Below are 13436 nucleotides of genomic sequence, written 5' to 3'. Positions count from 1 at the left end.
AAAACCACGCAAATCTAAAACTTCTTGAATTCAAGCCTTTTTTGAGAAAACTGTCAACATTTACCCATCCATGGTTCACTTTCTAAAAAGGCCATATATTTCTGTCTAGTATGATGTACAAATGAGCGTTCTTGCTCATTTTGCCTCCGAGAGATGAGCAAAAACGGGCCGGAAAACATGAAATTTTGGCAAAATCTTGAACCTAAGTGTTTGATATTCAAATTTCGCTTTCTGGGTCAAAACTATTCGAATTTCCTCGCTCACGTTGTTACGACGACGTTGAATCGACTTTTCAATTTTCTATCCAACGATGCCAAAACGAATTCTGTGGCTCGAATGTTTCTTGAGAAACTTCGAATAAAGGCCATTTAGTTATCTTTGGAATTATGTAAAAACGATCGTTCTTGCTCATTTTGCTACCGAGAAACATGCAAAACGGGACGAAAAACATGAAATTTTGCAATAATCTTGCGCCACCCTTGCACAAAACGACGATCGTTTTTATAATTTCATAGATAACAGAAGACTGTATTTTTTCTACATAACCCCATTCTACATAACTTTAAAGCTGGATCCGCCCCTGTCTGAAAGTACTACATGATTAATGCATCAGCCCGAACACTACCGGAACTTTTCATACCAAGACACTTGAGAATTCCTCACTTGCCCAAAGCGTATGATCTTGATGGCTTCATTAAAATCTAAGTCTCATAGAAATAAATTCACAGCGAGCTTCATTAAAATCCATCCTACCATTCTCCAAAACCTGACGTAGGCGCTTTGACCATGTGCGGGCCACCCTGTATATGTGAAAACTCATTTTCCAAAAATTAATTCGTTTTCCTGTAGGTGTTTTGTGCGGTTGCCGTTGGTCTCAATGTGGCTGAGCTGAGCGGTTCCAGATCAAACCGAAGCCAACTGGTATCGAACTCAGTGATTTATTCATCTGGTGCATATCTGATCATTTTGCTCTACTTCTTCATATGGTCAATCGCCAAGGCTGAAGTAGACCAGAAACTTACGGCCATAGTTTTAATTTGCGGCTTTCTATGGACGGTTGGAGGTTCGCATATTAATTTGAACTTTTCATGTTGTAGCAAAAGCTTTTTCTAGTACGTTCATTGCAGTTTCACTCAATGAATTTTTTTATCTATCCAAACACTTTCACGCACATTACTTGAAACGGTTGAGTTTTTCCGAGGTTTTTAGACCGTGGAGAAAAACTCAATAGTTTCTCTGTACGTTAGAAGATTTCTTCCTGACTTGATTTGTAAATTTTCCAGCTGGCATAGGAGTGATTCTGTTCAAAAGCGACTATTCGGCAATGTTAAGCACCAATCAACTAGTGGGAGGCATTTTGGTTTTAGCTGCCGGATGTGTAATGCTCGCTGATGGACTGCATAATTTAGGATGCTTCTAATTATCAGTTTTTAAATATTATAATAAAAAAAATTAAAAAATATAGTCAGTCCCTACTAGGTTGTTGTTAGTACTTTTTGAAAATTGGCAAATTAATGAATTAACACTTCTCAATCCAAACAATAAAAACAAGAAGACATCGATTGATTGAACAACAATAAAAATATCGAGGCTGTTTATCTACCTATCTGTCCTTTTTATCTATCTATAGACTATTTACATTTACAGCGTGCTCAACATCGCTGGCATTCACATTAACGTTTCATTTTTTTAAAACTTATATTTTCCCTAGAACATAGACTGCCATCTCGTAGAAAACCATCAACCTGATCAATTTTTGAGAACATTCAGATAATTTACGGCAGATTTCGCTTTGCACGCTAGCAACGATGCCAAAAGCGTCTCGAGCAGAAACGTATTTGAATTTTTCATAAAAATATTTGGAACTGAAATTCACAGCAAAAAAACTGACTATATTAAAATAATATGGGCGAATTGCAATGAAATAAGGAAAAATAAGACTGAACATTCATTTTTTTCTGGAATTTTCAGGATTCTAATAGTGGAACTTGTTAGTAAACACTGAATTAACACCTTTTGATTTGGAAAAAAAACGTCAATAATCCAAGTCAACTTCATTTAAAAAAATTCAATCCAAACCATAGAATAGAAGCTTTCTTCGGACTGTCTTCTGGACGCTTCACCGAAAACAGCAATGGGAAAAGGCAAAGGAGTGGATATAAACTTGGACTTTGTGTTCAGACTACTAGAATTGGTCGGTGATTTTATCTACATAAAGCATGTTACTATGAACAGTTGTTGTAGATTCTTCTCATCGTGGGGCTTGCGATGTTCATGATTTCTTCGGGTGAATTCGATTTCCTGATGACATTTCATGAAGCGGATTTATTTGAAGCCAGCGACGCCCTGTGCATTGCAGGAAGCGCTTTTGTTATCCTCCTCCTAATAATGTTGTCGTTGCAACTGGTCAAAGGGGAAGAACAAGAACAGAAATTTCTTGGATGGTTGGCCCTGATTGGAACCATACTCCTTCTCAGTAGTAAGCGGCTTTGAGGTAGAATTTTTTGAGGAGTATCTTACTCATTTTTCACATTCCAGCTGGAATTGCTGTTAGTGTGATTGGTCAGCATTCCTCAACCAATATCATTCTAAGTGGGGTGATGGCGATAATGGGCGGGTTGGCCCTACTAGTGGAAGCTCTTAAAGACTTTGGCGTTTTTTAGTTAGGTATTTTGTTGTAATAAACGCAATCAAGTCTATTGAAATTATTCTAGTATTGGTTTAAAGCGAAAGCAAATTGCAATAACATGAGCTTAGTTCAAGCGCGGTTCAAAATTTCGAAGTTTAATTTACTCCAAAAAGCCGGCACTAAAATCTGGCTTTCATTGGCTACATTGATAAAAAAAAACTTATCTAACTATGCAAAAATGTTGAGCTTTCAAACCTTATCAACAGAGCGCAAGTTTGACACAAAAAAATAATTTTCTGCTAAATAACTGACCAAAAAGTGTCGGACTCAATTAGCAAAACTTACTTAGTTGCCCAAGTAGGATGCCAGATGATCTCAATTAGCGCAAAAATGCCCCCGATCTATTGACACTTCTACCGATTTCTACGGCAGTGGTCTTGTCAGAAAATTGTTTAAAGATTTATTGATAATAAACTTGGCAACAACGCGATTCGATGCGCCACGCGGTTGAGCTCCCGTTTGGGTGCCTGCTTGCAGAGCGTGGAATGTTGCATCAGAATTCTACAAAACCTACTTAAAAGCTGTTAACGTGCCAGTTTTGTTTTGTACCTATTTATTTATTTAAACAAACAGGTAAGTCACTCGAGCATATCTAACACCGACTAACACTAGGGTGAGGTTATTGATTAGTTCAGATTTTTTTATATATATGTAATTTCAATGTATTGTATGGATCTGAGAGTGCAGCAATTTTTATTGATTCAAAATGTGGCGCAAAGCGAATGCAACTCTGAAGATGCTAGCCATGTGTGCTGGCGAAACGTCACTAGTAAATATCCATCGACGACAGTCTAATAATCAGAAAATATTGGGTTCTTCAATAGTTTTTCCAACTAACATTGATCAGAGTTTGCCTAGTTTTGGTAGCAAAATTTTTATTCTTACGAACTCTGTCGCAATATTAAAATATTTTAAGTCGTAAGGGTGGCAAATTCGAACGCATCAACGCCCAGGTTATCCTGGGTCTATATGGACTCAAACGTGTGCGAGTGAGATAACCGATGCGGGCTACGTTATGGAATGCATGAACCATTTTAATTAATAAAAGGCGACTCAAGAATTGGTTTGACTTTTCAGTCATGCGGCTGATTTTTTCTTAGTATTAAAAAGCCGAATTTTTCTTGACATTTTTTTCAATTTTTTACATTGCAAATTTTTTGAAATAATTATTTGCAATTTTCATTTGACATCCCATAGAAATTAAGTCACTTTTGTCGGTTTTCCAGATAGGAAACCATGTGTGGAATTTGGGCAATTTTTGGAACCGAATCCAATATGCATTCAATCTGTGCAAGAGCCTTCAATAAAATTGAACACAGAGGACCAGACGCTTGGCGAGTTGAGTTTGATAAGCAACTGAAGGTAGATTTTCACGTTTTCATTGACTCATTCAAGTATTCTCTTATCAGTATTGTGTACACTCGTTTAACAAATGCAAAAATATCTTGCGCAAAATTGAACGTTGCAAGTTGGCCATAGATAAGGAAAGTCTAGTGATTACCATTCACCAAAAGAATAAATACTGGACATTTTTAATCACTTTAAACTCACATCGGTTCAAGTGAAACCATCCAATTAACCAATTTTGCTTAACGATAAGGCGGACAATGAAGCCATTTTTGGGAAAACGAATCAACATTCATCTCGAGTCCTCGAAGATTTTCCCAGTTAATGGGCAATTAAGTGCGTAACCAAATGACCAAAAGCAGATCTTGTTCACATTTATCGTTTTCAACTATTAGGCAATTATCTATTGCGGTTAATGGCAATTTTAGAACTGCTGCATCGGCTTTCACAGACTGACAATTGTCGACTGCACCTATGGAATGCAGCCCATGCGACTGCACCAATTTCCCCATCGAGCTTTGCTTTGCAACGGCGAACTGTACAACTGCAAAGAGGTAAAATTGACTTCATTGAACTGCGTTCATAATAAAACCATATTCGCATCCTGGCAGCTGAAGAAAGAGTTTGAATTCAACTACGAAACGTTCAGTGACGTCGAATGCATTTTCCATCTGTACGAAAAATTCGGCATTGAGAAATGCGTCCGAAGTTTAGATGGAGTTTTCGCTTTTTGTATCGTCGACATACCCAAAAGAAAAGTCTTCCTGGGGCGAGATCCGTTTGGAGTGCGACCGCTCTTCAGGATCATCAGCGATAATGGTATTCTGGGTGTATGTTCAGAAGCGAAAGGTAAAACACCGTTAGTTCCTTAAAAGAAAAACGCCCTTCTAAGTGAGCTTTTTTTAAAGGGCTTGTCGCCATTAGTTCAGATCTGAATGGGTACAAGAAAAAACTGGAACCATTTCCACCAGGCACATTTGAGGAATACGACCTGCATCCGAACGGCACCGCTAAACTAGTGAGGAGTGAACGGTATTTCAACCCGGGGGATAAACCATCGTTTACCACCTTTGTACCATGGGAAGGTAAGCAGGAAATTCGAATCTTACTCGAGAATTGAATACTTACGAATAGAGAATTGAAAACTCGCTTCAGTCGTAACAACGTTAGTGAGGAAATTCTAGTAGTTTTAACACAGAAAGCGAAATTTGAATATCAGATACTTCGGTGCAAGATTATGCCAAAATTTCATGTTTTCCGTCCCGTTTTTCTCATATCTCCGAGGCAAAATGAGCACGAACGCTCATGTGTACATCATTCTGGACAGAAATAAATGGCCTTTTTAAAAAGTGAACTATGGATGGGAAAATGTTGGCAGTTTTCTCAAAAAATGCTTGAATTGAAGAAGTTTTAGATTTGCGCGGTTTTTATTGAGTTGCAAAATCCCCTTGAACATGACGCTGCTTTTTTCGAAGTTTCTCAAGAACCATTCGAGCCAGATAATTCGTTTTGGCATCGTTAGATAGAAAATTGAATGGGGGGAGTCATGACCCCCCCCTGGATCCGCCCTTGCTTACTCTTTCCTGTGCAAAGATACTAAATGGAAAATCTTGCCATAGATCTGACTTCCCAAGCCCATGAAGCCAATATAAGGAAATTGCTTACAATGGCTGTGAAAAAGCGACTAATGGCAGATCGACGAATCGGCTGTTTGCTGTCGGGGGGACTTGATTCCTCTCTTGTGGCAGCCCTTGTGGTCCAAGAGGCAAAAAAAATCAACCTGCCCTATAAAATACAGGTGGGGTCCTTCGGAAGCTTTACACACCGACAGTTCAATGGATGAAGTTCCTTTGCAGACTTTCGCCATTGGAATGGAGGGAAGTCCGGACTTGGAAAAGGCGCAGCAGGTCGCCAAGTTTCTGCAAACTGACCATCATGAAATAGTGTTCTCGGAAGAAGATGTGGCCAGAGTGTTAGATGATGTGATTTACACTCTGGAGACGCCCGATATTACCACAATAAGGGCGTCGATAGGAATGTATTTGATCTCCAAATATATCTTAGACAACACGGATAGTACTGTGGTGTTTAGTGGAGAAGGGGCGGATGAGGTGGCGCAAGGGTGAGTCCAAGAAACAGCAAAAAGTCTCGAAAATCCCGCTGTTTATCTGCTACAGGTATATTTATTTCCGAGACGCCCCAACAGCACAAGACGCTCATGAGGACAGCATCAGGCTCCTAAAGCAAATTTACATGTTCGATGGGTTGAGGGCTGACAGAACTATGGCCGCTCAAAGGTACAACTATACAAGGTTTTTCATGCCCATATTCTAGGTTCAAAATAACCCTAGTTTGCTATGCAAACGATAGCCCAAAAATGCCTTGTTGAAGTAGGTTTAGAAAAATGCAAAATGATTTCTTCGAAACGCATGGAGATGTTTTTGGCAGGAAGAGATATTTGTATTTGTATTACAACAAGGAATTTTAAAGATAATTGGACCAATTAAAAAAAGTAGCGAATGCACGCCACTGGCAGCGAATTATCAAAGTACTGTTATTGCAAAACATGCGCCTTTTCTAGCTATTGACCTCTTTAATCATCTTGAAAATTTCGTTGAAATAACTCCATGCGTTTTAACGAAAACCATTTGGCATTTTTTAAATGCACTTTTCACACACGTAGATGAGTACATTTGGACACAAATGTATTTTTTCATTGTGTTATAGTGGCGTAGGAAGAAAAGTTGATTGTAAAGTGATTTTCTATGAGCTAATTGTTAATCGCAAGCGCAAAAGCCTGCGAGGGTCGAATTTTCTTACACGACAGTTAACTACTGCAAGTGGTGTTTTTGGGAAAATGCTGCTTTCGACCACTTTTCACTCATTCAAATTCACTAGTTTCCCATAACGGTCATCTACTCATAAACTTACCAAATGGTTTTCTGATCATTTCCATATGCAGCAATCCTCAATGGCTCAAATACGTCAAACAGTTTTCAAAAGTAAACAAACCATTTGAACAGCCTTGTGTTTTACTCGGTTGGCACCACTGCAAACTGTAATGCGCGTTCTTGAATTGAAAGATGGCTGTCTTTCCCGTAAACGTCGGAAAAATCCGCACGATCAATTGAGATTTTTCCACTTAAAAACACCGCTGCGATGAAGAACATTACAACGAAAGCGAGTTCACTAGTTTTTCTTTCGGAATTGAGCAATTTTTCACTCGAGGGCGCATTTTTTCCGGTCTATTTTATCGATTTTCTGGAGCAAAACGAGCGCACGACTTTACCCTAAAACTCGACGACAATTGAGTTCCTTTGTTGAGAAATTTGATTGGTCCGAACTTTGATTGACAGGAGAGAAGGGATGTCAATAAATAAGTAAGTGTTTATTCCTAATAAATAAACCTTCCAGGGCTGGTAAAAGCAACTGGTGTGTTGTTTCACAAGGAGAATTTTGCGGCCAAAATCAGCGCTTTAACCATCCAGGTATCAAACACGCAATTTCATGAGGATTTGGGACAGTTTTTCCATAGCGAGTTTGTTCAAGTTTTAAGGCGTAACGAAGCATTTCTGAGCTATCGCTTATATAGCAAACTATGGTTATTTTCAGACCTAAAATACGTGGTTAAAATATCTGGACCCCCAAAAAAGCCAAGCCCAATAACCTGGTGGTTTCAGTTTAGAACTTAGGGTGCCGTTCCTGGACCTCCAGTTCACAAACTACTACCTAAATGTGGATCCTGAACTCAAGCAACCGAAGGACGGAGTGGAAAAATTTCTACTCAGATCGGCGTTCAGTGGTAGCGATCTTCTACCCCATGATATTCTGTGGCGGCACAAGGAAGCCTTCAGGTACTAACATTGCGCTTAAACCCGCAAAACTCAACCCAGATGAAACTTTTTCAGTGACGGAGTGGCGTCGAAGAAAAAGTCCCTATTTGTGATCCTGCAGGAGATCACAGACAAACGGATGCCTGAACCATTCGACGCGGACAAAGCCAGGAAAAAGTACCCCCATTGCACGCCGACAACAAAGGAATCGCTTTACTACAGAGAAGTGTTCGAGAAGAGTTATCCAAACCAAGCGGAGAGCTTCTTGCCATATTTCTGGATGCCGCGATGGGTGGAAGGAATCACCGATCCTTCTGCTCGATTTATCAAGCACTACGCCGCTGATCCTGAACAGCAATAAATGCCCAAGCTTGTTTTCCTCATCTGGTTTTAACAAGAGTCTCTCAAAAGATCTGGTGTTTTCTTCGAAATTCCCATAGCTAATGCAATAAATACACAAGTTTTCTAGATTGCAATTATTTCTGGACAGTTGGGTGCATTATTTTCAACATACGGACGTTTTTCACTCAAACAGATAGTCCATCATCAGAATGGCGGAATCTGTGCGCATGGTGCAGGATTTGGGAGTTTGGGGTCTATCGAATGAGTAACTTCTAGCTGAAGTACTCGATGGCCTATAAAGCGGTTCTGTGCCTGCTATGGACGGACTGCGGCTTCTTGTATGGTCTTTTCCCTGCACTTTGGCATTGTGTCTAAAAAGTGTCCTCATGAGCCCTTGTATTAAGTAAAGTAGCTGAAACCCCCCACTTGGCAATGATTTGCTGCACTAATTTCGCCTCCTTCTCGTTTAAAGGCGAGGTGTATTTGCCTGGATAGTATTCCTTGAATTCCCTATAACAAACTGTTTAGGAGGCAAAATCCTTTCGCCAAGGGATGAATGGGCACCTAAACTTCTTCTCGTATTTAATGATAATCTTCTTCAGCTTATCCAGATCCTTCGTGATCGACTCCACAAACTTCTGCATATCGCCCGCTTTCCTCTCTTCCAGCAACTTCTGCTCCAATTTTATGTCGTCGAGCACCTCTTTAGGTACCTCGGAGCCTTTCTTTGAAATGACCGCTCTTAAATTGGCGTTTTCATTTTCCAGCACAGCAACGTGAGTCTAGAACGAATTTTCCAATAACCGCAACCCTTAAACTTAAACAGCCACCTGAAGCTTAAGCTCTCTGTTCATGTTGTTCTCCCACGTTTCTTCTCTGCGATCAATCAGGTCCTTTAGGTACTTAACTGTGTTGATTAGATGTTCCATTTCTCCTCTACAACAAGAGTTTTAAACACGCGTTCTAGTCTTTACTAAACTAAAAAATATGTATGCCCAAAGTGGGCGGGAGGGAAACTCTTACGGAGACACCACAAACAACTCCTTGTACTTCTGAAACGTTACATCGATTTGCCTTCGCAGCTCCTCAGTTTCTATGCAGGAATTGCAAAGGATTCCATCCCAAGTCTGCACGCTTTTTTCGCGTATTTCGATCATTTTCCTGCCTGCCGCCTCGTTGTACTTCATGTTGATGTAGGCCTCCTTCAGTCTCATGAAAACGTCCTGATTGTCCCTGACAAACTGGAGCTTCTTTTCCAGTTTTGAGGATCTTGTCCTTTCGTTCAACAAGCTGCAACATGCAACAGAAGCGGTTGAAAGGAGCAGCTTGGGGTTGGTTTGGTCAAACGTTCACTCGTCAATTATCTGCCTGTTTTCATTCTCCGAAAGTTTCAGTTTGGCTTCGCATTCTTCCAGCTTGTTCCGCAACATGTTCACGTCATTTTCCTCCGTGTCCAAAATGCTGGTGGCTACTGATATTTCGCTGTTACAGTCCCCAGAATATTTTATTGAGGATCTGGACACTTCTGAGCAATCCGAGTAGTTGTCTAGGTGGAATGTTTGTTTTTTCGAACAGTTTTCTCTGGCACAGAGCGTTGGTTGGTTGGTTACCTTTGAACGGGATTTCTTCCTGATCCTGTGCACTTTCCGCATAGTGAACCCTTTTGGAAGCCAACGGGAAATTTGCCTGCATATTGTGGTTCTCCATGACTGGGAAATGAAATGTGTGTTAAACAGCAATTTGACAATGGGAAAAATGTTGATAAATTGCCATTTGCTTGTCTATCTACCAGTAACTAAATAATCAGCGGATGAAACGCTGCTATTTTCGATTAGCGTTTTACTTTCTTTCCCTGATCTTGCCTTAAAAGTGAAACTTTGAGAGCGTGCGTTTCACTCAACCTGTTAACACACTTCTGAAAACACGCTTATCGCCAAGAATCTTATTCGAGCAACGCGCGGTCGATTTTCGTTTCAGGATTCAGTTGCGATTTGCCTCTTTCTTAATGTAGATCATGCTGAAAAGTGCTTTTGTGTGCTTTGCACTGTGGAGTTGTGCGGGTTTGGTTGCTTGCACTAGTGAAGTGAATCGCGATGCCCCTGCAAGTAACTCTTGGGGTTTAAAAACTTCTCCTTTAACAAAGCTGTTTCCCTTCTCCCTGAATCGCCCCAATGGCTCATTCCATCTGCCACAGTTCACCGCGACAAATTGGCCACTATTCGAACAAAAACAGCAGAAAGAAACCACCACAGGTAAACCTTGGCGACTTCCCAGCCTATTTCCTTTCAATGTTGGAAGCAACTCGTCCTGGGGTTCAACTACTGGGAAGAACTACAGCAACAAAATCTTCATCCCAGCTGAAACTGTGAGCAAATTTCCAGCAGTAGTGGAATTTTTCGTGCAGAAGATTCAAGCCTCCCAATCCAACTACGTTTACGAGGATTTGAGCAGACCGCCCACTTACGATAAGCCCGTCTTCACGTTGTCTCCAGAGGATCAAATCGCTTTTGGCTTGGCAACATCGACCAAACCGCCTGCAACACCAAAACCCATTTCAAACGACGACTTTGACTACGAAGAAATCGCCAACAACACTGAAACTTTATTCGAAATCATCAAAAGCACTCAAGGAGAAGACAACATTCCCATGTCCAGCGATCTGAAGAGCATCTTCGCCAGCTATTGCAAATCACTGGAAAAAGAGCCTTTGCAAACTCCGAACTTTATCGAGAAAGAGATGGCAGCAACTTCTGAAACTGATGTGGGCCTTCCAGCGGTGGTGCGGCTTCGAAGAAGCCTTGTTAAGGGCAAAGAAGCTTTCAAAGTGGGAGCAGGAGTAGGCAAGATTTGCTCAGAAATGCTAAAAAAGACGCAGGAAATACGCTCAGAAGGGTATATCCATAATGAAGCATCAACCAATGTAGTTCACCTGAGGAAGCAGCCAGTGGGCCAGAGCGACGTTAGCGAGGAAAACTCTAGAAGAACGCCCACCAATCACCACGGATTGCCAAATGTCGTGTACGAAGCGGGGGGCCCAATCAGAAGCAATCAGGCTCAGAAGGAAAACCATGGGATTCCTCACGTTATTTTCTTAAGGCGCTTAAAGGAAAGTCCGAATACTCAAGAGTAATTGCTGTAGGTGAGTAACTGGTACATAACAAGTAAGATTGTGAAGGGAAGAAAGTTGGAAAAATAATGGTTTAACAAGTTAAAGCATTTGGAAAGTGCACCGTTGCTAGTAATGCTTAAAATCGATGGCACGAATAAAAACCAGACCTTACCAGGACAAGATCGTTAAAAGTAATGAATATTCCGGCCCCAAACCTGATTAATTCGAACTGGTAGGTGTATCGAAGAACAGTGTCGCATCAAAGAAGTTTTGTAAAATTGCCAACAATTCGACGTATAAAGTGCAATTACTTCGCGCAATCCCACATATTATTTGCTTCTTTTAGCGTGATTTTAGTCCACTCAACAATGAGAACTTTGCTTAGAAATTCGTTTGCCATGAACACCCATGAGTCGAAAATACTCAATTTTGTTTAAACAATTTCTCTGCCAAAACCGGGTTAAACCTATTAGATGCTATTTGCCAAAGTCGTTAAGATCAGGCCAAAAAAGCCCCGTTTTTATTACCTACCATGATGAGAAACGAACACAATCTTCAAATTATGGGTTTGGATGGCACGCAAGGCAGTTTTAGCAAACCAACGGTATATTTTTACCGGAAATACAATCATCAAGCTGCAAAAATATTGCGCTTGAATACATTGATCCTATGAAAAATCAAACTGCAAAATATTGGAGCCGCATATCGCTTGAAAGAAGAAATGACTTCCCAAAACTCCCCAATAAACAAACAGAATATAATTAGTGCGTGTGTCCCACCAACTAACAAAAAGGGTAGAAGAAAGAAGAAAGAGCTTTCTTCGACAGCCAAGTTCATAGTCTTCAGCATTCTTAGAAGCCGACCGGTTGGAAAATTCAAAATGTTAAGTGCAGGAATTGTTCGAAATATCTTGCTGTTAAGTGGCGGTTGTTTGTTGATGATTGATCGCGTAATTGGAGTACCGGTGCCCGAAAGAGAGGAAAAGGACTTAACGCTCGTACCATTTAACTTACCGGCCTCTAGGTATAATAATATACATATATAATAATATTAGAGGTGCTTTATACGGGGTAGAAACTCAGCGAATGGGGCAAAATTGTCTGCGCCGAAAGTTAATAGATTACGGTACAGAATGCCAAAAAACAATTTTTCTTTAAATATATTCCTAACCAGTTTAGCGTTGTAAAACCATGCAAAAATGGGTGCTTTTTTCCAAGTGCAGCGTCAGCTTTCAACGTTCCTGGTTTCTAAACCAGAGCAAACAGCAACTTGAACCTTTTGCAGTCCTTGAGGATTCTAGAGGCTCAATCTGCTGAGAATTTCACTCGAATCGAATGAAATTCTGATTTAAGCGCGCTTTGCAGATGTCGATGTAAAACCGAGGGTTTTACCGAACTCTGAGCTCAACTTTAAAAATTCATAATTTCTAACAAAGACCAAACCGCAACGGGAAACTTTCACATTCTATAGGTGGATGAAACTCCCACCCGAGCACTCAAAGAATTTTTTGAAAGATTGATGATTTGAATCCCCTGAAATTCTGATTTTTCGCAGTTTTAAGCCGATCCGACTGGAAGTTCCAGTTTATTCATTTACCTGTTTGCCTCCACCCGATATGCTTACCGTCTTTTGGGGTAAATAAATGCTATTAAGAACTAAAAGGCACTTAAATTGAAACAGCGTAGTACTGGAAATTTATCTGTATCTATATTTAACCAACTCTGAAGCAAGGGCGGATCCAGGGGGGTCATGGGGGTGACCCCCCGATCACCCCCCATTCAATTCTCTATCCAACGATGCCAAAACGAATTCTGTGGCTTGAATGGTTCTTGAGAAACTTCGAAAAAAGCAGCGTCCTGTTCAAGTGGATTTTGCAACTCAAAAAAAGACCACGCAAATCTAAAACTTCTTGAATTCAAGCATTTTTTGAAAAAACTGCCAACATTTCCTTATCGATGGTTCACTTTCTAAAAAGGCCATTTATTTCTGCCTAGAATGACGTACAAATGAGCGTTTTTGATCATTTTGCCTCCGAGAAATGAGCAAAAACGGGACGGAAAACATGAAATTTTGGCATAATCTTGAACCTAAGTGTCTGATATTCAAATTTCGCTTT

General features: G+C 40.4%; 5 protein-coding genes across 6 annotated transcripts in view; 4 read left to right on the top strand and 1 right to left on the bottom strand.

The window, feature by feature from the left end:
• The window catches only part of LOC109538571, a 2243-nt gene extending 765 nt beyond the window's left edge, over nt 1–1478 (top strand). The window contains exons 2-3 of the mRNA XM_019905838.2: nt 850–1063; nt 1284–1478. Coding sequence (XP_019761397.1) covers nt 850–1063; nt 1284–1420 — 351 coding nt within the window. The 3' untranslated portion in view covers nt 1421–1478. The remainder of the gene's footprint in view (nt 1–849; nt 1064–1283) is intronic.
• A 518-nt stretch (nt 1479–1996) lies between these two features.
• Nucleotides 1997–2705, top strand: LOC109538570. Its single transcript, XM_019905836.2, has 3 exons — nt 1997–2194; nt 2245–2479; nt 2539–2705. Exons 1-3 carry the CDS (start codon nt 2135–2137, stop codon nt 2661–2663), a joined length of 420 nt encoding a protein of 139 aa, XP_019761395.2. The 5' UTR covers nt 1997–2134; the 3' UTR covers nt 2664–2705.
• Nucleotides 2706–3104: 399 nt separating this feature from the next.
• Nucleotides 3105–8281, top strand: LOC109538676 (asparagine synthetase [glutamine-hydrolyzing]). The gene is made up of 10 exons (XM_019906031.2): nt 3105–3262; nt 3916–4051; nt 4465–4590; nt 4648–4885; nt 4945–5121; nt 5656–5834; nt 5893–6158; nt 6214–6333; nt 7717–7890; nt 7945–8281. Exons 2-10 carry the CDS (start codon nt 3926–3928, stop codon nt 8228–8230), a joined length of 1692 nt encoding a protein of 563 aa, XP_019761590.1. The 5' UTR covers nt 3105–3262; nt 3916–3925; the 3' UTR covers nt 8231–8281.
• Nucleotides 8282–8330: 49 nt separating this feature from the next.
• Nucleotides 8331–9993, bottom strand: LOC109538677. Its single transcript, XM_019906032.2, has 7 exons — nt 9822–9993; nt 9565–9757; nt 9235–9501; nt 9042–9147; nt 8776–8993; nt 8638–8721; nt 8331–8582 (listed from the first exon to the last, which is right to left on the bottom strand). Exons 1-7 carry the CDS (start codon nt 9916–9918, stop codon nt 8393–8395), a joined length of 1155 nt encoding a protein of 384 aa, XP_019761591.1. The 5' UTR covers nt 9919–9993; the 3' UTR covers nt 8331–8392.
• Nucleotides 9994–10055: 62 nt separating this feature from the next.
• LOC109538679 overlaps nt 10056–13436 on the top strand; it is a 4758-nt gene continuing 1377 nt past the window's right edge. The window contains exon 1 of one of the 2 annotated variants that reach the window (XM_019906035.2): nt 10056–11350. In XM_019906035.2, coding sequence (XP_019761594.2) covers nt 10226–11341 — 1116 coding nt within the window. In that variant the 5' untranslated portion in view covers nt 10056–10225 and the 3' untranslated portion in view covers nt 11342–11350. The other variant, XM_019906036.2, reaches the window with a different exon arrangement.

This window comes from Dendroctonus ponderosae, unplaced genomic scaffold (genome assembly GCF_020466585.1).
Source record: "Dendroctonus ponderosae isolate FM_Combo_2020 unplaced genomic scaffold, Dpon_F_20191213v2 Dpon_F_20191213_3, whole genome shotgun sequence".
NCBI classification, from domain to species: domain Eukaryota; kingdom Metazoa; phylum Arthropoda; class Insecta; order Coleoptera; family Curculionidae; genus Dendroctonus; species Dendroctonus ponderosae.
This window is presented reverse-complemented; position numbering and strand designations above follow the sequence as displayed.

Excerpts from the sequence above, each read along its gene's own strand:
- LOC109538676 (XM_019906031.2), top strand. The coding sequence starts at position 3,926 with ATGTGTGGAATTTGGGCAATTTTTGGAACCGAATCCAATATGCATTCA. Across the intron at positions 4,591-4,647 it reads AACTGTACAACTGCAAAGAG|CTGAAGAAAGAGTTTGAATT; the intron begins GTAAAATTGACT and ends GCATCCTGGCAG. Across the intron at positions 6,159-6,213 it reads GCGGATGAGGTGGCGCAAGG|GTATATTTATTTCCGAGACG; the intron begins GTGAGTCCAAGA and ends TATCTGCTACAG.
- LOC109538570 (XM_019905836.2), top strand. The coding sequence starts at position 2,135 with ATGGGAAAAGGCAAAGGAGTGGATATAAACTTGGACTTTGTGTTCAGA. Across the intron at positions 2,195-2,244 it reads TGTTCAGACTACTAGAATTG|ATTCTTCTCATCGTGGGGCT; the intron begins GTCGGTGATTTT and ends CAGTTGTTGTAG. Across the intron at positions 2,480-2,538 it reads AACCATACTCCTTCTCAGTA|CTGGAATTGCTGTTAGTGTG; the intron begins GTAAGCGGCTTT and ends TTCACATTCCAG.
- LOC109538677 (XM_019906032.2), bottom strand. The coding sequence starts at position 9,918 with ATGGAGAACCACAATATGCAGGCAAATTTCCCGTTGGCTTCCAAAAGG. Across the intron at positions 9,148-9,234 it reads GAGTTGTTTGTGGTGTCTCC|AGGAGAAATGGAACATCTAA; the intron begins GTAAGAGTTTCC and ends CTCTTGTTGTAG. Across the intron at positions 8,722-8,775 it reads AAATACGAGAAGAAGTTTAG|GGAATTCAAGGAATACTATC; the intron begins GTGCCCATTCAT and ends AGTTTGTTATAG.